Source organism: Rhinoraja longicauda, chromosome 28, assembly GCF_053455715.1.
Source record: "Rhinoraja longicauda isolate Sanriku21f chromosome 28, sRhiLon1.1, whole genome shotgun sequence".
NCBI classification, from domain to species: domain Eukaryota; kingdom Metazoa; phylum Chordata; class Chondrichthyes; order Rajiformes; family Arhynchobatidae; genus Rhinoraja; species Rhinoraja longicauda.
In genome coordinates, this window is record NC_135980.1 from 8,431,348 (window position 1) to 8,454,404 (window position 23,057).

Genomic DNA, 23,057 nt, shown 5'->3' on the forward strand with positions numbered 1-23,057 from the left:
TTTATCCAGCCCTCCCTTAAACACCTCTGTGCTATTTGCACTTTCAAAGATAACACGACCAATATTCACATTACTCTGTGGGCAAAGACTCCCCTCTGTCATTTTTTTCTTCTCAAGAAATGTTTTAATTTTGCAATAACTAAGACAAATAGAGAAAAAACTTACTTTTTCTCCTTATTATTACATAGGCAGTATCAATCAAATTTGGAAAGTATTAAAGGACTATTTGTTTAACATTATATTCAGTTCCAAAATCACTACATAAAACCATCACTCGGTAATAATGCAACGCCTCAAAAGCAACCTTATTTTGCAATTACATTTTTGCTACATCTCTTCCAAGCCATGTATTTAGATCATAATGATTTGGGTTCAGATTTCTTTAGGCTTATTTTGTTAATCACTGTGGTGAAGTTCACTCAACAAAGTTCACAAGTACAATTCAGAATTCTTTAACTCAATATTATGATGAAGCAGGAACATTAATTTATGTTGTCCAGATTCCCACAGTCAGTGTGAGATTCATAAATCAAAACCCATCACATTGAAAATTCTGTGACGTGCAGAATGGCATGCTTTTGGGCAGTCACCAGACTTGCACTAATGTTTGTCTGTTTTTGCACATCCTAACCGCACTAAAGGCCAGCATAAGCATGCTTTAAGGCTGAATAAAGAAGAAAAATCTTTCATCATAGTAGCTTAATACAAAGCTTCTGGAGAGTTCTGCTATTTTCTCTATATATTTTTATCAACCTCAAATAGCAAACAGACCATTATAAACTGCAATATTTCTGCTTTGAAGCCAGGAGACCAAAATGATAAGCCATTTAAAATATAAAATTGCATTGCTGATTACAAATTTCATGAAATGTGACACTTGATTTCGCGGTGTATTCCTGACTAAATTAAACAGGAGAAGCAAAAAATAATGCGATGTGTTGTAACAAAACCAAAGTACACTCACCTACATGTTCATCTGTTATTTGAACAGTGGGAAGAGTTTTGATTTTCTCTTTGTCAGCAGGAGGCGGGCCAGTATTTTCAAATTGATTCAGCAGCTGGTGGAAATAATTCATTTTAATTTAGCAATAAATTATTACAAATTAAATTTGTAATAAAATGCTGAAGCACGATCTAAATCTTTCATAAGAGATTTTAGGAATCACGATGACAGAAAATAAATTCTCAGTGACAAAATATCAAATAGACAAAACTCGACATTAAGAGCGAGTGTGTCAATCCGGATGTTACACCGTGCGACATTTATTAAACTGCTACAAATTGAAGTAAAACACATTGTTATCCCAATGAAAAGAGTCAACATCTTGTCTGCACTGAAAATACAACAAGAGAAGTGGTCATAATAAGGGCAGTGTTATTGCTTTCAAGTTTGCCAGCTTAGTTTTTAGTTAGCTTAGTATCTCGAAGCAAATTAGAGATACAGCGCGGAAACAGGCCCTTCGGCCCACCGAGTTCACACCAACCAGCAATCCCTGCACGTTAACACTATCCTACATCAGGGACAGTTTTTACATTTACACCAAGCCAATTAACCTACAAACCTGTACGTCTTTGGAGTGTGGGAGGAAACCAAAGTTCTCGGAGAAAACCCACACAGGTCATGGAGAGAAAGTACAAATTCTATACAGACAAGCACTTGTAGCCAGGATCGAACCCGGGTCTATGGCGCTGTAAGGGCTGTAAAGCAGCAACTCAACCGCTACACCACCGTGCCACCGAGAAAGTGAAATCACAATAATTCCCATTTTCAAGCAAACTCCTCCAGAACCGCTAAAATGGAAGTTATGCAAGAACAGGATTGGAAAGTCCAATAACACTCTCCCTTCCGAGACCCTTGTTTCAGTCCATCTTAGTTATCATGTGAAGGTTGGCTACTTGGATGAGGTACAGGAGGTCAAGTGACAGCTATGGAGATATAACTGAGCAGAAGGAATCCTCATGAAAAACATGAGAACGCAAGAAAATATAGGCAGGCCACATGATCTCGACCCAAAACGTCACCCATTCCTTCTCTCCAGAGATGCTGCCTGTCCTGCTGAGTTATTCCAGCATTTTGTGTCTATCTTCAGCCACTCAATGCACTGACAGCAGATCTGTCCCAGGCCTCATCCCTCCCAATAGGGATTGCTATTAGTTCTTCCATACTATTTGAAATTAGCTCACCTGTTAGCTTTGAGATATTTATAGTTTCATCCTCTGTGAAGATTGTTGTTAATTATTGATACAAATTATTCTCACCCTCTAGGTATTCAGGCATTCATTGGCTTTATTTTTATACAGGTTGCTGGTCGTTTTGATGTTAACCTCTCACTCGTGTTTACCGAAAAATTCCCATCTTCCGATGGATCATACGTTTTGCCACGTTGACTCTAGTTTATGTTTTAATGATTTCATTGACTTTCTTTGTTTTCTACACATGGTTCCTCTTTCTAATAAAGTCCCTTTTTTTTAAACTGGGGTAAATAACTGCTGAGCATTATGAAATTGCTACTGAAATATCTTCAGCTGTTTACTACTGACTTTCCTTTAGCTTATCTTTGCAATACACTCAAGTCAAATCTATCACCATTTCTCTGTAATTGTTCTTATTTAAGCTGTGGACACAGTTGGACCAGAGGCATTCTCCCTCAAATTGTACCTGGAATTCTACCCTATTATGATCTTAACTCCTTTGAGATCCTTAACTACAGTTATCACTTATTAATCTCAATTTATTACATATGAACAAATCTAAATTAGCCTGCTCCTTGTGGATTCTATAACAAACTGCTCTAAAAAAAGATTTTTTTCTACGATATCCTTGCCAGTTTAGTGGGTCCAAATAACATACAGATTGAAATAACTTATTAATTGAAGCACCCTTCTCGATACCTCTCTATTATGCTTTGTCCTGTCGAGACACAAAACCTTTGGAGCCTATAAGTTATACAACCCATCTCTTCTTTCCTCTGCCACATTTTATTTCCACTCAATCTGATTCAACATCATTTTCCGCCGCATCTTTATCACTACTCAGTGCCCTTGATTGTCTCGCCTCCTTTTAGGCTAATTCTCTAAGAACATTAAATACCTAGTCCTTAAGCTCCTAGCATCCACATCTCTGCCACTGCTATTATATCAGTTTCATTTATTACTATTTTACCATCAACTCATTCATTTTATCTTATGAATGGTAGGGGCTTTAGCTTTGATTTTTTTTTTGCATACTGATTGGACCAATTAAACTGGCAAGGACAGTAGAAGAAATTGTGGCATGCATGAGGAATCTGGTTAGATTAACCAGATTTGAATCACTTACTTCAGATTCATTCACAAAATGTTGGAGTAACTCAGCAGGTCAGGCAGCATCTCAGGAGAGAAGGAATGGGTGACGTTTCGGGTCGAGACCCTTCTTCAGACTGGGTGACGTTTCGGGTCGAGACCCTTCTTCAGACTGAAGAAGGGTCTCGACCTGAAACGTCACCCATTCCTTCTCTCCTGAGATGCTGCCCGACCTGCTGAGTTACTCCAGCATTTTGCGAATAAAAACCTTTGATTTGTACCAGCTTCTGCAGTTATTTTCTTATACTTCAGATTCATCCTCTGCCATACACCTTTGCTTATATTATTTAGTCCTTCCTGCCATGCATTGATTTTCATATTCGTACTACACTAACCAGTCCTTACTTAGTGATTTATTAACATTCCTTTCACTAGAATGCTGTCCTCTGAATCAGATTAAACCTATCTATGGCTCTATTTATGCAACAGGCATGGTTCATGTTAGCATGGGGACAAGAGGACGAGGGGACAGGGCACCGGGAATGGCAGTAGCAGATAGAGAGCCAGCAGATAAAAGGAATTTCCTAATTTTGTGGTAATTCTACTTCATCAAGAATCAAGGATCAAAATACATGCTTGTTGACTGTAATTTTGTTTCCATCTTTCATTACAGTTTTGATGTGAATATTATTGTATTACCAAAATAACTACCTGTGTAATGATCGTGTCCAAACCATTGGCTCCCCATGCATAATCCATTGGATTTGAGTGTAAGACACCCCTTTAAAGTACAGAAAATAACAAATTAAAAACCAACATTCAAAACAATAGGCAATGGTGGAAGGTTTAGTAAATGCGGCTCTTAATTTGCGTTCAAGTAGCTTAATGGGTAACTGAATTCTAAACATTAGACTCCACTACATTGCATTTAACTTGCAGTATGAAATACAATGCAACATAAAATAACAATTTCCTTCCCATTTCTTTATTCACCAGTTCTGAATATAAGTTACAAGTTTCACGGCTAATAAATATTCATATCTTGTCAAACACATTTTCTACACAAACCATATCAGAGAACCATTAAGTTAGAGGGACTCAGCAGGACAGGCAGCATCTCTGGAGAGAAGGAATGGGTATCGTTTCGGGTCGAGACCCTTCTTCAGACTGACGTCAGGGGGCGAAGGAGATAGATAGATAGAGAAGGAATTGTGAAGGTGTGACAACAGGGCAAAGGGAATGGAGATCAAGGAAAATGTAGAATAGATCATTGTTAGCTGGGCGAAGGTAATAACAAAGCATTCAGAGATAAAATGTAGTTGAGACAGTAAGACTGGGAAGGGGGAGGGATGGAGAGAGGGAAAGCAAGGGTTACGTGAAGTTAGAGAAGTCAATGTTCATACCGCTGGGGTGTAAGCAGTCCAAACAAAAGATGAGGTGCTGTTCCACTAATTTGCGCTGGGCCTTACTCTGACAATGGACGAGGCCCAGGACAGAAAGGTCAGTGTGGGAATAGGAGGGGGAGTTAAAGTGTCCAGCAAACGGGAGATCAGATAGGTTCAGGCGGACTGAGCAGAGGCATTGAGCGAAACGATCGGCAAGCCTGCACTTGGTCTCGCTGGTATACAGGAGTTCACACCTGGAAACAACGGATACAGTAGATGAGGTTGAAGGCGGTGCAAATGAACCTCTGCCTCACCTGAAAAGACTGTTGGGGTCCTTGGATGGAGTCAAGGGGGGGGGGGGGGGGGAGTATAGGGATAGGTGTTGCATCTCCTGCAGTTGCTGGGGAACGTACCTGGGGAGGGGGTGGTAAGGGACGAGTTGACCAGGGAGTGGTGGAGGGAACGGTCTCTGTGGAAAACGGAAAGGGCTGGAGATGGGAAGTTGTGGCTAGTGGTGGGATCCCGTTGGAGGTGGCAAAAATGTTGGAGGATCATGTTCTGTTTGCGACAGCTGATGGGGTGGAAGGTGAGGACTAGGGGACTCTGTCCCTGTTACGATGGGGGTGAGGGGGTGCAAGAGCTGAGCTGTGGAATTTTTTACTGGGGGGGGAAGGGGGAGCAAGAGCTGAGCTGCGGAATGTTTTACTGGGGGGGGCAGCAAGAGCGGAGCAGCAGGATCCCACCACTAGCCACATCTTCAGGTGAGGCAGAGGTACACTTTCACCTCCTCCAACCTCATCTACTGTTCCAGGTGCGGACTCCTGTATATCGGCGAGAACAAGTGCAGGCTCGGCGATCGTTTCGCTGAACACCTCCGCTCAGTCCGCCTATACTTACCTTATCTCCCAGTTGCTGGACACTTTAACTCCCCCTCCCATTCCCACACTGACCTTTCTGTCCTGGGCCACCTCCATTGCCAGAGTGAGGCCCAGTGCAAATCGGAGGAACAGCACCTCATATTTTGCTTGGGCAGCTTACACCCCAGCGGTGTGAACATTGACTTCTCTAATTTCAAGTAACCCTTGGTTTCTCTCTCTATTCATCCCTCCTCCTTCCCAGTTTTCCAACCAGTCCTACTGTCTCCGACTACATTTTATCTCTGTTTGCTTTGTTGTTACCTTCTCCAAGCTAACAATGATCTATTCTACATTTTCCTTGATCTCCATTCCCTTTCCTCGTTTTAACACCTTCACACTTCCTTATCTATCTATCTCCCTCCCCTCAGATGTCAGTCTGAAGAAGGGTCTCGTCCTGAAACGTCACCCATTCCTTCTCTCCAGAGATGCTGCCTGTCCCGCTGTTACTCCAGCATTTTGTGTATATCTTTGGTTTAAACCAGCATCTGCAGTTCCTTCCACACAAGTTAGAGGGATTATGTCTTCACACAAAATTAATACGCATCATACTAAAACAAAATCGCCAGAAGGAATTTAGATCACAGAGGACAATTCAGATACACAGCGCAAAAAGTGATCGAAATGGGCAATATCGTAAGATTGTACAGCCAAATATAACAATTCCATTGATTGAGGCATTTGAAGATTCTTTTTACATTAAAAAATCCAAATGGCACATTTAAGATCAACTTTATCTCAGGCAACCAATTATTGGAATGAATAAAAACAAACAGGAAATTAACAGTCATGAACTGACAGAAATGCTTTCAGCGAAGATGATCCAAATATTGACAGAGAACAGGGTGCCATCAAGACTAAATGGAGTCTCGGTCTGATATGTCTGATGAAGGGTATCGACCCGAAATGTCACCTATTCCTTTTCTCCAGAGATGCTGCCTGACCTGCTGCATTATGCCAGCATTGTGTCTATTTTCAGTGCAAACCAGCATCTGCAGTTCTTTCTTACACAAAATGGATAGGCTTATGAAGCAAAGATCAAGAGCAGAAAACTAATAGAAAAACTAAATTTCAAATGACTGCGATTGTGGACCAAGGTAATAGTCAACGCAAATTGCATCTTGTATCCAATTGGCACTGGTTAAGAGCATGAACCAAAGTATATTTTCTCCTTGCCCATGTGTTTTGCAGTTGACGACTTTACCATGTTTTGTTGCATCTCTAATTACAATTTCCTGTGATGATAAATTGGAAATAGCACAGTCCCCAGCCAATGTTTGTTACAATTCAGTGAGCAATAGAAAGCAGAGAAGATTTATCATTAGGTAAAATAATGCCTCATCTGCCTCCTACCACTCAGTTACCATGAGTTTACAAGATCTGAAAGTTGTTCACTTTACAAGAAACTATTTAACGAGCATAATCATGATTTTGCTCATTTGAATATAATGACTTTCAAATTGTCAATTTACACTGGAGTGTACAATGTAAAGTGACAATTTGAAAATCATTATATGCAAATTAGCAAAATCATGATTATGTTAAACAGTTTTTTGTAGGTTCAACAAGTTTCAGATTCTGTAAACTCGTGTTAACTGGGTAATAAATGAACACGGTTATTGAGTTATTGTCAGTTAAGTGCCCACATCTTTACATGTTAAAATTGTCACTGTACCTTCAAAAACATAACCTTTTGGCCAAGATAAAATGTATTGCTTGCTCTCGGGAAATGTATTCTCCCATTTCGTCCTCAGGGTACAATGTGAAAGTCACTTCGCTCAGGTGGGAGACTGGTGTTAGTTGGTGATGCAGAGGTGTATGTCGTTGCTGATTGAGGACCAATCTACTATACCTTTTACCAGAAACAGCAGTTTACCGTCTCAAAGTAGGCATGGCAGCTAATCAGACAGTTAGACAAGGTGAATGCAATACCGTCGAAGTAACAGTGAGGAATATGGATCATGGCTAGAGGGATTGCAAGTATATTCTCAGAACAATGTCTGAATGCTTGAAATTAAACCCACAGATATCTTCCATCTGCTGGATTTCGGAGGTGGTGACTATTCTATCATACCATTCAGAAATGGAGGGGAACGTTTGTAACTGCTAAAGGCCTTAGGAATGATGACATACAAATATCCTGTATTATGTATTCACAACTGTTAAGAATAAAGATAATTGGAAAAAGAAAATACAAAATTAGAATGCTGCATCCGTTATCATTTAGTTAAGCATGCACCATTCAGGTTAATGTCCAGTTCAATGAAAATCTGAATATTTTTAAGAATTTAAAATTTTCCTTTGAAAACATATCCTTGAATATGTGGAGCATCTTTGCTGGTGGCCTCGATTTGACTTTAATCACACACACACACACATACATTTTGTATTAAAACACACTATACGAATATATAGATATATATATAAACATAGCACAAAAAGTAAGGAAATTTGTGTTTGGTAGATTATTTCTTTGTTGTAACAATGCTTCTTGGCAATAAATCTTATACCTTTGGAAAGCCTGTTTATTTCCCTTTTAAATGGTGCCACATTTGTAAGGAACATGCATTTGTGGGATGAGCAGCAGAGCTGAGTATATGGGTTGCGCCCATGAAAAATGTGCCAAATCTTCTCTGCCAAGGCCAAACAGCTTATTCTGCTGTTGCTATTGACTCTTGTTTTGAGCTTCTGGTACCCCCAGGTGCTGACAATCAGGTGCCTCGTTGGCTGACTTGCGACAAATGCTGGTTGAAGAATGGGATGCCATCCCACAACAGTGTGTGACCAGGCTGGTGACCGGCATGAGGAGGAGGTGCCAGGCTGTTGTGGCTGTGTATGGTTCTTCCACACGCTACTGAGGCTCCTGTTATTAAATGAATAAATTGTTAAATTGCCAATATGTCTTGTTTCTTCAGACTTCAATCATCCAATCCACCAAACAACACCGAACAAGAGTCAATGGCAGAATAAGCTGTTTGGCATTGGCAGAGAAGATTTGGCAGATTTTTCATGGGCGCAACCCACATACTCAGCTCTGCTGCTCATCCCACAAATGCATGTTCCTTACAAATGTGGCACCATTTAAAAGGGAAATAAACAGGCTTTCCAACGGTATAAGATTTATTGCCAAGAAGCATTGTTACAACAAAGAAATAATCTACCAAACACAAATTTCCTTACTTTTTGTGCTATGTTTATATAAATAAAATTATTTCTGTACCATTCCATTTTGATGCAATGGTCTCAAATCAAATGTCACAAAATGGTCCTGAATTAACCATTTCAAACTTCAATATAAAAGTTATCAGCAGTTTTGCAATACAACTTACCATGGACCCAATCCTAAATGTGGCACTGCTGTGGGCGCAATGATTCCATTAACCAATTGTTGAATTATTCTGTAATAAAAACATTGAGTATTTTATTATTTCAAACTACTCTTGGTGCAAATATACAATACCCTCCATAATGTTTGGGACAAAGACCCATCATTTATTTATTTGCCTCTGTACTCCAGAATTTGAGATTTGTAATAGAATAATTCACATGTGGTTAAAGTGCACATTGTCAGATTTTATTAAAGGTCATTTTTATACATTTTGGTTTCACCATGTAGAAATTACAGCTGTGTTTATACATAGTTCCCCCATTTCAGGGCACCATAATGTTTGGGACACATGGCTTCACAGGTGTTTGTAATTGCTCAGGTGTGTTTAAATGCCTCCTTAATGCAGGTACAGTGCCCTCCATCTGTTTGGGACAAAGAACCATCATTTATTTATTTGGCTCTGTACGCCACAATTTGAGATTTGTAATAGAAAAAAAAAATCACATGTGGTTAAATTGCACACTGTCAGATTTTAATAAAGGCCATTTTTTTAATTTTGGTTTCACCATGTAGAAATTACAGTGGTGTTTATACATAGTCCCCCTATTTCAGGGCACCATAATGTTTGGGACACAGCAATGTCATGTAAATGAAAGTAGTCTTGTTTAGTATTTTAAATGATGGGTCTTTGTCCCAAATATTATGGAGGGCACTGTATATATAGTTTCCATTGACAAAAACAGAACATGGAGACTGAGATAATGCATGTATCAAAATATTTCTCACTTTATACTGGGACCAAAATCTAAAGCAGTCATAGTCAGGCATGTGAGTGAGGTAAAAAAAAAAAAGAGGAAAAGTGCCGAGCGAAAAGTGACAAAAAAAATTGGGAAAATTTACACACAAAGCCTCTTTTAGTGCATTTCAAAGTAAAACGGACATTACAAAATAATGTGAATATGTCACTGTATACTAATAACATTTTGAAGTAAATTCGCACATTCATTGATAATCAGCCCAAAAAGGTGGTAATTGGCTTTTCTGCTGTGTTTTATATTTTAACTCTGTCTTAATTAATTTAGTTATATAATCTTGCACTTAAATTTACTATTTACTCATTACAGTTCCATCACTGATTTTCTGGCACTCTTGGTTCCAGAGCTTTGCTGGTTTACCGAGCCAGCCAAGGAATAGTGGATAGATGTGCTGGCTCCAGCTGGGCTGGAGTTCCAGAGCCCCGGCCGCAGGTTGCAAATTCAACCCACCGAACGGCCGTGGAAGTCCCGATGAGGTCGAGATTGGCTGCCTTGCCCAGCCTAGGTGCCACATTTTCGGGGAGGCTTCTAGGGCGCGGGGGATTTCTCACGGAACCCCTAGCAACCTCTAGCGTGCATTACAAGTCAAAACATAGTTTCTTTTCTTTTTTTTTCCGATCCGATTTCTCCGTTGGTAAACACGATTTTGGCAAAGTGAAAAACGTGGAAACAATGCAAAAAGCGCGGAAAATGGATTTTAAAAACGTGGATATCCGCGGAATATTCACATGCCTGCATAGTGTGCAAAATGCATTCATAAACATTTGGGGTTTTTTTAACCAATTTATCCAAGTCAGTCATTCTGGGTAACTTTCATAAGAATACTACCAACAGACACTGATGCAAAATAAGCACCAAACCACATGAATACGGGCAATTTTACAGAATTCACAAACAACAAATGTCTGAGATAAGGACTAAAATTCACTCGCATGGTATTTTTGTGGGGAAAAAATAACGTTTACTTTTTTTCCCCACCCCAACTCATATTTCTTGCCCGCATGCATAGGTGACATGACCTGGTGTTACAGAAAATCGCACGGGACCCCTTCCTCCTTCACCACCAATAACGCGGAGTTTGCCTGTGATGTAAAGTTATCAACATTTAACACAACTGACAATGTTGAATTCTTAAACTCCAGGGAGAAACACCTACCCTTCTAGAGTTGGCACTCCTTCATTCCGTGTTGTCGGCCGCCGTGATGGGAAGCGTGGTGCTCGGGATTGCCTGGAACTATACCGCGGACGTGACTGGTGTTCCCGCTCCCTCCTGTTTTCAGAGTCTCTGTTTTCTTCTGAGGTATTATTCGTCCCGAAGGAAAAGGGATCAAAGGGATCATCCAAAATACCAAATGTAAACTGTCCATAGCTTCCTTGCGGTAAGGAAAGCAAGTGCTGGTCTAAACCCTAAAGTAAGCAGAGTTTTTGAAAATTAGGAATAAGCATTGTTTGGCTGTCATGTGAAAAATGACACTTCTAATTTGATGTTATCAATTACATTTTTTTTTTAAGTAATTTACCCATGGATATTGATAAACATGGAGGTTTAAATATTCGCTTCTCTCTCTGCAGATTACTGTACAAGAACCACATTAACCTACTGCGAAAGTGACAGGAGCAGAAACAAGAAAAAACACATTTCTGCTTGAAAACAATGTCAAAAAATAGGAACATGAGAAGGTCATCTGACTCTACATGCCTGGTCCCATCATTCAATATGACCATGGCTCATCTATCCTGGCCTCAACTCTTCTGTGCCAGTTCCCTTGAACAAAGAGGTCAAGATAGCTGATCCAGGAAATCAGGGTAATTGGGTATACGTGCATATGAAATTGTAAATGATTAAGCATCAATAGGTGCACAGAAACTAGACAAGAGCATATCTGACGTATTTAGATTACAATATTCATTCATCAATCTCTCATAACTCCTGAAATCCATAATTCTAATGGGAAAACTGAACTTTACTGAAGGTGAAATTTGAGTTTGTCCATGTAAAATCTCACATTTGGCAAACAGAAAAATGGTGTACTTACCAAACAGTACAAGAAGTGCATTTCAAAAGGAGTGTTTTAACATTCATGGTTATTGAAATGCTATTTTTTTAATCTCATACCAATTTTGTATCTTGTTATAGTGTTTGTTTCTGGATTAAATTTACCACAGAATATTCTACCCTGCTAAATTCAGACCACAGATATTGGTCCTTCATAGACACATTTTAAGTCTCTCAACTTCCATAAAGTTGAAAGAGTTTGGCATTTCATATGTGTAGGAAGGAACTGTGGATGCTGGTTTAAACCAAAGATAGACACAAAAAACTGGAGTAACTCAGCGGGACAGGCAGCATCACCCACGTCACCCAATCCTCTCCAGAGATGCTGCCTGTCCCGCTGAGTTACTCCAGCTTTTTGTGTCGATCTTTGCATCTCATATATTCTTCAGTGACATATATACAGGTTAATTGGCAATCCAAAATAAAATAATCTGTACAAGAAAGGCAAAAGAGTGTATTGAATTGAGACAAATGATTTGTCAGAATATGAATTTGCACTACTATTGTTTTTTGAGTATGTGTGTATATGTATATATAGTGTGTGTGTGTGTGTGTGTGTGTGTGTGTGTGTGTGTGTGTGTACTTGTGAGAATGCGTATATATACACACATTCGTTTATCATATTGTTTATAGTGTACTATGTTTACATATTCTGTTGTGCTGCAGCAAGTAAGAATTTCATTGTTCTATCTGGGACATATGACAATAAAACACTGTTAACTCTCTTGACTTGAATTTGCCATAGCAACCAGTTTTTGTCATAGCAAAAGACAAGTGAATATTAGGTAACGGTTAATCCATTACTGACAGTATTATTCCTTTGACATACTTAGTTGTACACATCAGACACTAGGGTCTTATTCCTATTTGCCTCATTTGAAGGTGGAAACATGCCTTTTCCATCAACATTTCTAACATCCCAAAGTATGGAGCAGCATATTTTCCCTTTTGTACCTAGGAGAAGGAGTTAGCTGCCATCTGTGTCAAATGATAATAAGTTTAAAACACATTATGTTATATTGATAAATGTTAACAACATTCAAGGAGGTCTAGATTATAAACATAATTTTCCCTGCTTGCGTTTACTCTACAATGAATAACCCCCACGCTGGGGCACAAGTTTCAGAATCCTGCCCACCTCCTCAGGGTCAACTAAGTGGCATAATTCAACTGCAAATGTTGATGAGTGTTTCTAGCTATTCAACAGAGGATCTTCCTAGATGTACACTATCCTGTCCTTACCAGATGACCATATGCATATTCACTTTGAACAAAAATAGCAAATCAAGAGCAGATTACAGGTTAAAGAAAATGCACTGAATTGAATAGTCATAAAGTCAGAGAGACAGCATGGAGCAATGCCCACTCGACCCATCGAGTCAATGCCTACCATCAAGCATCCATATTCGGTCAAATAAATTCACTCAATGGGGACAAATAATCAAACGTGGAACAAATTTGGGGCATTTAGCATAATACAAATGCATCAAATATAATTATCCTGACATGTACTCATCAGCAGCAATAAAAGGACAACACCTGATTTTAATGATTGTTTTATACTGATTGAACAACAATGCCTCAATAAAACATCATTTATCACATTTACAGATTTATATGGTAAAAACACCCCTCAACTATTGCCCTAATGTGCCCGACTCCCCACAATAACAGCAGTCAAAATACAGCAGTTCCATTAACACAATCAAGGAGATGAGAGTAAAGTAGAATAAAAGCAGAAAATGCTGGAAAAACTCAGTAGCCCGGTCACCGACCCTGGAAACAAATTATGAACGTTTCAGATCAATGACCATTTGACAAAACAATCAGAATTTCTGGTTTTAGCTCCAATGTCCAACATTGCAACCTTTTTGATTTTTTAAAACTCCAACATTGTCAGAATGTCAAAATGAGAAAAGTAGTAAACACAATATGAAAATTCTATTAATTTCTAGGACAACTCATAGCACACTACCACACCTGTAATTTAATGTCTCCAAACCAATGAAGCAAAATTGAGATCCTGCAGTGCCTAATTTTTGAGATAAATATACATCCACTCTAATATTTTAGTGAAAAATGTATTATTTTTGTAGGGATGGCAATTATTTTGGGAATAATTCCTTTCAGTCAACAATGGATTTTGGAAATATATCACAGAACATAGCATTCTCAGAACTGGGAACAAATTGTGGCACAGCAAAGTCAGCTCTCTTTCATCAAACTGGTCCTCCAATATGGACAACGAATACTTTGCCTCTTACTATTTTGGTTTGTGTCAAGAGCAGGTACTGACCACTGATACCCTCCAAAAGGAAAAGCAACATAGCCAGCAAAACTTGGAACAGCCACAAGAAATGGTCAAGTTGAGTCAAGCAAAACCGGCTCAGGTGGACTGGGCAGGTCGAGTTAAAATGGTCAATATACATGACAGGTACCAAAATAAGTGACATTTTGATAAATACAAAACTACACTTGCCACAGATACCGAGAGAAATTGCAGCATAGCTTCATCAATTGGTTTGTGCCGAGATGCTGCCTGACCCGCTGAGTTACTCCAGCATTTTGTGCTGAGATGCTGCCTGTCCCGCTGAGTTACTCCAGCATTTTGTGTCAACCTTCGATTTAAACCAGCATCTGCAGTTTTTTTCCTACACATCAATTGGTTGAAAGTGAGAGAAGCATGAGGGAGGAGAGAAGACTCTTAGTGTTCCATTAATAATGAAATTTTAAAGTATTGGTTTAAAAATATCCAATTTCCTGTAAATAGCACACAGAGACATTGACTTATTCAATTAGTAACCTGCTATTAATTTACACTCATTTCAGGAAATTAAATCCATTAAATACAATGGATCTAACAAAATAATCACCAGAAAAAAAACCTATTCATTTGAGCTGTGCTGCAAATCCAAAATATGGAATGCCATTGCAATCTTTTTCAACGAGATTTAACTCCATGGTATAGCTTTAAAAAAAACACAAAATCTTCTTTGCTTTCTCCATCGTGAACTCAGTGACTTCTATTGTAACCTATCCTGCTCCTTTCCCCTTCAATTCATCATATTCTCTTCCAGGGCTCATTGCACTACTCTCCTCTCTTAATCTCTCCCTCCCAATGCAAATTCAGATCATTTCTTTGGGCTTCACACATCACACAAGATCTTGTTATTCCTTTTGGCTTGATGTTGTTTTGTTTTGTTGTTTATTGTTTTGATATGGTTATGCTTTATTCTTAATTGTTAACTGTATGTTTGTGTTGTCATTTGTGAGTGGAGCACCAAGGCACATTCCTTGTAATATGCACATACTTGGCCAATAAACTTGTTCATTCATTCATTCATAACAATCAATGTTTCACTCATTGTACTTTGATCCAAACAAACATGCATCCAACAAGCAGCATTGGACAGGTGGAGTGAAGGGTGGGAAGAGGCAAAAACAAAAAATCTGTGATGCCCTAACTTGCAACTTACTTACATCTTACTTTCAAAATCTTAACTATTTTGGTTCTGGTTCTCGGTAGCCATAATATTTCTATAGAGCCATTGATTAGCTCAACCTCACACACCTCCAATTTGAGTCAGGCCCCATTGAAATCCTTACACTCACACACTCTCACACACAGAGATGCCATTTTCCTGGTATGGTCTTTGCTAAGGTATAAATCCTTAAACAAAAATGACAAGCAATTTGCAAAACTATTCATATTCAGATCTAGATCGTGTCTTGTGCTGCCTCCTTTCCCCACATCCACCAGGCCAAGATTCCTCCACAGATCCAAACAATTTTTTCTCTCGTTTCGCTCACTTCATGTTCACCTTGACCATCCTACTTTGCAACCCCGTGTACACTAATCATGTGGCCATCCAGCTGTTTCACTGTTCCATGCAACAATATTAATAGTCCTCACTCTCAAGGTAATCTTGTTATTGTGACTTCTTAATCCCCTCATCTCAGCCATTTAAAATATAAATGTAATTATAAATATTTCTATCCAATCAACTCTCAAAGTTTTATGCTTTGAGGTGAATATTCTAATGTTTCCAATGATTCGACTTGCACAATCTGTGTCCGCAACCTGTCCTGCCATGTGCAGCGAATTGTGCACAATCACATTTGACATTTTCTATCCTTACCACCCTTTAAAATTATAACATTTATATTTTGATAATATTCTTCATTTTTCATATAAAATGTCTCATTTCACACTTGCTGCATTAAATTGTATCTACTACATCTGTCCACATCACCAAGCCTGTATTCAAGGGCATACACTTATAGATATCTCCCTCACAGTTTACCATACTCATTTACAACTTTACAATATATATACATCAATAAGTATTTTATCAATATGGTTTCAAACACAACATGAGCAACATGTTTGATACATTTGCTGGTGTCATATATCAATTCTATATATAAAAAAGCAAGCCACTCAGTGCAACTATACAAAGTTGATATTTGTGTTGCAAATAAGTAGTATTATGGTCACAATATAGTGTGCAGATGTCGGTACGAAATTCCAAATTCATATTTTAATATACAAAGGAATGAAACGACTAACTCAACTCAAGTCAAGTCAAGAGAGGAAGAGTGGCTAATGACCAAATGTTTATGGTGTTTAATAAACGCCGCGTTTTGCTACATTTGCTACATCTTGAAATATGAACAAACCATTGAGCTCTTAATTAGTCTTCATCTCCATGTTACATTTTTTAGTGTTATTAAATAGTGCCATTCTACACTACATATCAATAAGGTTACAATCCTCTAATGATCTCTTAGGTACCAGTTCATGTTTGATTATCAAGCTGCTGCTTTCATCAAGATGACAGATTGCATATTGGAATTCGTCATTCCCAGGGTAGCAACAAAAAAAAAACCCCAGTTAGCACAGCTTTTATCTGCAGCCGGCAACAGGATCCTTGACTTTACAAAATGGAGTCACATCTATTCCTGCTACACAGTGGTAGCCTGTGAAGCTTGAAGAAAAAAAAAAATCTACTCCTAATATCTTGCAACAACTTTCATATACATATCAAGATATCCAAAAGATACAGAGTAATTAGACTAAAAATTAGACAAATTAACAGAATTTGGAAGGAGATTTTGTTGTCAGAGGTGGATTTTAAAGGCTTTCTTAAAAGCAGGGGGAGCCGGTTTCTGGAGGTAATTCTATTAAACACAGCTGACAGCAAAGATGACAACAGTAAAGCAAAGTAGGTACCAGACCAACAGGAAAACAGATTAGATGGTTTTATGGAGTGGAAATGTTTACAAATATAATGTTGGGTATGAAGATGTAGAAATTTGAACTGCAGAATGAATATATTAAATTGAAGGATTCAAAATGAAATAGCAATGGAGTGGGTTTAGTGGAACTTGTGGCATAAAAGAGAACTGCATTTTCAATGAATTAGTGGGGCCCAATGTTAAAAGGTAATGGTTTTTCTTTTGCGATATGAGAATTAATTTCAAACTGCCTGACAACACTGGAACAGAAGATAGATTGTCAGAAAGGATGGAGAGACATTTTATTCGTATGAAGTGGAACCTGGCCCCACAATTCATCTAATGTGACCAAGAAAATGGGGAGAAAGAGCTGAGGATAGCAGAAGTAATGATTCCAGAATAAAGCAAAAAGCCTACCAGAACAAGATCTGATCTCAGATGGATAGTTAAGAAAGCATGCAAAGGCAGCTCCATTATGCTACATACGAAGGACAGTATTGGAGACTAGTGGCATAGTTATCCAAGCCATCTGCCAGCGTTAGCGTATAGACGCCCTCCCAGCAATGAGGCAAAAGTTCCATATTTAATCTAAGCCCAAACCTGTTATTTTTAATCCAAAGTTCCGATCTGAACCCAAAGCACATAATCAGGTCTCTCTGAACTCAATTTACTAACCAGGTTCTGAAGCACAGATCTCCGCACAAGTGTTAGTCTAGCTTATTACAGAGAATTCAACCACTCATCGTTTCACAGTATATGCTATCACTTTCAAAAACATACTTTCTTTAAAAAGCACATTTTAAAAAGTATTGTTTCTTCTCAGGTTAAAACAGAGCAAATTGATAACATGAATTTTTTTTTCAATACACAGGACAAAAACAAAAAAGGGTAAAAAGAGGGTAAACTATTCACTTTGAAATTGCCATTCTCTCAGATACCAAGATAAGAATGACAAGACATTCATATGGACATTATTGTGCATGGTAAGGTTATTAAATATACTTGAAACCCTGGAAAATCATGCTACCAACCTCAAATAACTGCCGAGTCTGGTCACTTGTGGAAGCTGTTGAATTCGAGCCATTTTCAGCATTTCTACAAGAATTCCAAATATTGCATAATTAACAATGTCATAAAGTGTAGATGCCATAAGAATTTACAACTAGCTATTATGCACAGTAAGGCAGATGGCTTCATCTGCACCAACTGCTGAATTACACCCAGAGTACATCCAAAAGGAAAATATAATAATATTGTTCAATTTTGCTTCCAAAAACCCTAAAATGGTCGCTAAAGGGACAAACATATCACGCATCTAATGCTATTAGATTTGTGAACATCTCTATTTTTTTCTTTTACATCTTTCTTTAGAAAACTGCAGCCCACTATTTCTTACCAGGTGTTTATTTAAAATAAATAGCTCATTTTGTTCAAAAGTACCATAAATTGATCAAATGAACTAGCCTATCCTCAGCTGTATGTTCTTATTAAACAGAAAAGAGCTTGGGAAAGCATTCAGCCAAGAACTTAATTTCCCTTTCTTCATTTCATTACATAAGGTAGACAACACCAATATATTTTCGGAACTTCCGTTCATCAGGACGCTGTTGATGGTAGGATACCTTAAGCAGTTCTGCAGAAAATAATTGCACCAGAAGTCAGAGAGGGAGAAACTAACATTATTAGTAATGCTTGAATATATATCAGTAACATAACATGAAAAAGTCTCGTCAGTTTTGGGTGAAGAATCACATTAGGTAGATATATTGCCAAATAGCATTCAAGATGAATCTATAAAGAACACAATTGAAGACAGAGAACAATGATTTTTTCAAACATACAAAATACTAACCCAGACAATTCAACTACAATAGCCAGTTTCTATTCACTCCTGTTCTAGCAAGTCCACAATACATAATTTCCTCTTCTACCTCTTCCCATCTCATCCAGCAGAGTACACATGCATGGACTAAAGTTGGATTTGCAGTGGTAATTTTCCACATCTTACCCAAGGAGCTATTCCTGTTTAGACAGGACTGTTACTCCTGGGGCGAGGAAAAGCCAAAACAAAGAGGACCAATCAAATAACACATTGGATACTTTTAGACTTTAACTCACAGGCTCTGAATGATTACACATATTTGTTCTTCAAACACTTAGCTCAATAGCAGCTTGATCCTTCAGGCACCAAGAACAATACTGCAGATAATTACGAAGATATCTCGTGGTATCAAAAAATAACACCCAACTGGATACTCAGCTCAGTTAGAAATCAAACACTCAATGTTTCACCCTTAATGTAGCACGATAAAATTCTAATACCATAAAATATTTTGAATCGTTGAAGATGCTTAGAAGTGCTAGTACAGTAACTAACATGCAAGGTGTTTTCCTTTCGAGAACATTTAGTACTCATGGTGCTAAAACAACCTAGCAATGTTTATCCAATATTAAATCCAATACCTTTTTTTTTTGCAGAAAATTAGTTCTCTGAAACAGTTCATACGTTTGAAAATATTCATTTTCAAAATCTTGTAACAGATAAATTCATCATGACAGAAATAATTCTCTTTTACATTATTTTTCAGGTACTTAGCATAATTTTTAAGAGGGCATGTTAGATCAAGGCAAGTACTCCAAAGACAAAGACCTCCAATTGCATCAACAGGATATAAAGATGGAGATTAAGGCAGTCTACAAAAGGTGTAACAACAACCGGTTTAAACGCGAATCTAGGATATTGTGTTCTGGATACAGAGGCTAATTCACATGTGCCACTATTCAATCGCAACATTCAAGAATATGCAACAAAATTATGCATTATGGATTATATATAGAGTACAATATTTTAAAAACAAGAACTGCATTTATTCAGTCATTCCCAGATTTTCAAAAGTATTGTAAATAAACAGAATCCTAACTCCAGAAACAATTTAATTGCTGTTGGGTGGGGAAAATTCATTGATAAAACACAGAAAAATAGGAACATTGTGCTTCATTTCTTCAAACCTGTTCATCATTGATCTTCTATCTGCCTCACCTGGTTCCACTTTTATTCAACCCCTAAAAGCCATTGAGTCACAAGCAAAATCTGTACTGATCTTATATAATTAGCTTGAGTTTCCACAAGAATCTATCCCTGCTCAAACTTCCACCAGTTCCTACCGTTCCTACCATTACCTCCCCTACCTCCCCCCCCCCCCCCAAATAATTGTTATTCATCTACAGACACATCACCCAAAAAGGCCTCTCCCAGGTGGATGACACCCAGTTCACTTCTTCATCTCCCTTCACTCCTAATTTCCAGACTACTTCACCAGGACTCAGTAATGAATGAGAATATCCTTCAGTTAAATGTTGGGAAAATTAAAGCCATCAGAACATCATGCCCTAGCCTCCAAATTCAAAACTCACCTTGATCTTTGTTAAAAGCCAAAACAAACTTTGGAATCTGGGTGCCAAATATGGCCCTAAATAAACATTAGATAACTTATTTTCACTTATGTAACATGTTTAACTGCCATGCCTCAACTCATTTGCTGCTGAGTTCCTCATCTGTATCCTTGTTACTGCCTGACTTGATCATTTTAATGTGCTCTTGGCTGGTCAATTTTTCTCCATTAACCTGGTCATCCCAAACCACGCATGCCCGAATTAGCAACAGGCTGCAACACGCATTGCCTATTTCCACCCTTACAATACTGTGCTTGTTGACCTAAAAAGGCATTATATGAATGCAAGTTCTCTTTTTGCTTCATTTTATCTGCAAGTTCTCTTTTTAGCACGATATTGTTGTTGCAATTTAGAACTGCTCTGGAAAACCCCTGCCAATTATAAGGCCAGTTCTTAAAATGGCACCTCAAAAAAATTCAATATTTTGCAAACGTCTTGCTTATCATTATTTCTGGACAGGAAAATTACAAGACAGTATTTTCCAGTGAATTTGACTCTAATATCCATAATAGGAAAACAATTACAGAACCATGAATCTACAGTCAATTTATAATGTGTTCAAGTAATTTAATCTCTATCTCTCTCACACATTCTAGGGGCTACTATCATGTATTGATTTTCCTGTCCAATTCATAAACACTTTAAAAATCAAAAAGTTAATTGTGGCATTGCTGAGCACCTATGTTGTTTTTACCTTGGAGTTTGATCGAGTAATTCTTCTATAAAACCAGAGTCACATCTTGGACAGGTGTATTCCTAGGGAGAGAACACAATATGATCAACAAACACAAACAGTTTGAAAATAATAATTTGAAATCCCTTGCTAAAGAACCCTTTAACTAAAAAGTTTAGATTTTATATTTTAAATATACATTAAAGATCGTGCCCTGGAAGAGATATTCACAATTCGTACTTCAGCTGCAGAGAAGGTATCCGCAGTGATTTCTTTCACAAACCACATGCTTGACAACTTATTTCCGGTTAACCATTAGACTTATCCTTTCACCTCACGCTTTGGTGAGCATGCAACATTCTTTTGGTGCTCTCTATAATTATGATCAATTAGGAAGTGGATAAATGATTGCTACAGGGTGATGATTCTAGTGAATTCTCTTGCCTAGATCGAATTACTATAAAAGTGACAAAATATAAAGATGCAAAAAAACTTTCATAATCCCATTCAATTGGCATCAACGTTTAATTATATTTCTTTTTGATAATACGTTTCTAAGGGAAGGATAGAAAATGTATGGTCAACACTATTATCATGCTCCAGTAAAAGCTTTAAATCAATTTTTCAAGTTTCAGATTATTGACAATTTCTGTCGTAAATATGGTTTCTATTATCATATAAAAAACATTTATTATAATAAGCCTTGGTTTATTTTACATGTTAATTTTTATGAAGTTATTATTCCTGGCTGGAGAGAGAACATATGGCACAAAGCTTGCTACTGGTATTCAATGCAGATCATCAGATTACAACAGAATGCTCAGTTATGGTCAAAGATTGAATAGTTCCAACAAGTGCATTTGCCAATTTAGTATTTTTAGTTAACATCAGCTTCAGAAAGGAGATAGGGAGGAATTTCTTTTGTTAGAGGGTAGTGAATTTGTGGAATTCATTGCCACAGACAGCTGTGGAGGCCAAGTTATTTGGGTATTTGATTAGTACGGCTGTCAGGGGTTGTGGGGAGAAGGCATGAGAATGGCATTGAGAGGGATAGATTAGCTATGATAGATTTGATGGCCTATTTCTGCTCCTATAACTTATGAACATGAATAGCTTTCAATAGGCAAATACCCTGTCCAATTTATCTTGCTCATGGTTTAGTGTGCCTTCTTATTTTAGTTTCCTTTTCATTACTTGTTCATGGAGCATTATTTCTTTTTATGACCCTGTTGGCTTTCCTGGATTTTATGTAATTTGCACCACAATGTTCTCCAAACATAAAGCGACTAATAAGGATTTGGATTTCCTCTTCACCAAAATTACCTGCTGCCAGACAACAATTCTGGACTCTGCCAGGCATCAATTCTATGTACCTAGAAATTAAATGTTTGGATATTTTTGATGTATTAAATAAGAGTTGCACATTTTGCACAAAATTGGGACATGCTTACTTTTAAACTTATAACCCAACCAGTATATTTCATGGATATGGCTGTTTGCAAGGGAGACAGCCGAGGCATCATTAACATGTTGACTTGTAGGAATTTGTTCAGTGTTTTCCTCTCGAAGGAAAGAAGTAAAGCATGGAAGCACAAGAAACTGCAGATGCTGGAATCTTGAAAAAATAACAAAGTCTCAACAGGTCAGGCAGCATCTGTGGAGACAATGGACAGGCGACATTATGGGTGGGGACCCATCCTCAAACTGATTGAAGTGTGGAGAGAGAAAGAGGTGGTGGTTGGACAAAAGCTGGCAAGTGAAAGAAGGATGGAGGGGCTGAATGGCACGTGTGGAATTAGTGACAAAGGCTAAAAGTTAAAACAGAGACAAAAGGCTGTCAGATAAGGAGAGGAGGGAGAGTGAATATAAAGCTGAAGATAGGGAAATAAGGAACTTGGAAATGGGAGAGGAGC

The 23,057-nt window shown here is 38.0% G+C and overlaps 1 protein-coding gene across 1 annotated transcript in view; it reads right to left on the reverse strand.

The window, feature by feature from the left end:
* Positions 1-23,057, reverse strand: part of rnf126 (ring finger protein 126) — a 49,595-nt gene that overhangs the window by 14,052 nt on the left and 12,486 nt on the right. The window contains exons 2-7 of the mRNA XM_078423866.1: positions 21,166-21,227; positions 18,050-18,113; positions 10,881-11,131; positions 8,911-8,979; positions 3,994-4,063; positions 965-1,058 (exon numbers count right to left, since the gene is read on the reverse strand). Of these exons, the coding sequence (XP_078279992.1) occupies positions 965-1,058; positions 3,994-4,063; positions 8,911-8,979; positions 10,881-11,131; positions 18,050-18,113; positions 21,166-21,227 (610 nt within the window). The remainder of the gene's footprint in view (positions 1-964; positions 1,059-3,993; positions 4,064-8,910; positions 8,980-10,880; positions 11,132-18,049; positions 18,114-21,165; positions 21,228-23,057) is intronic.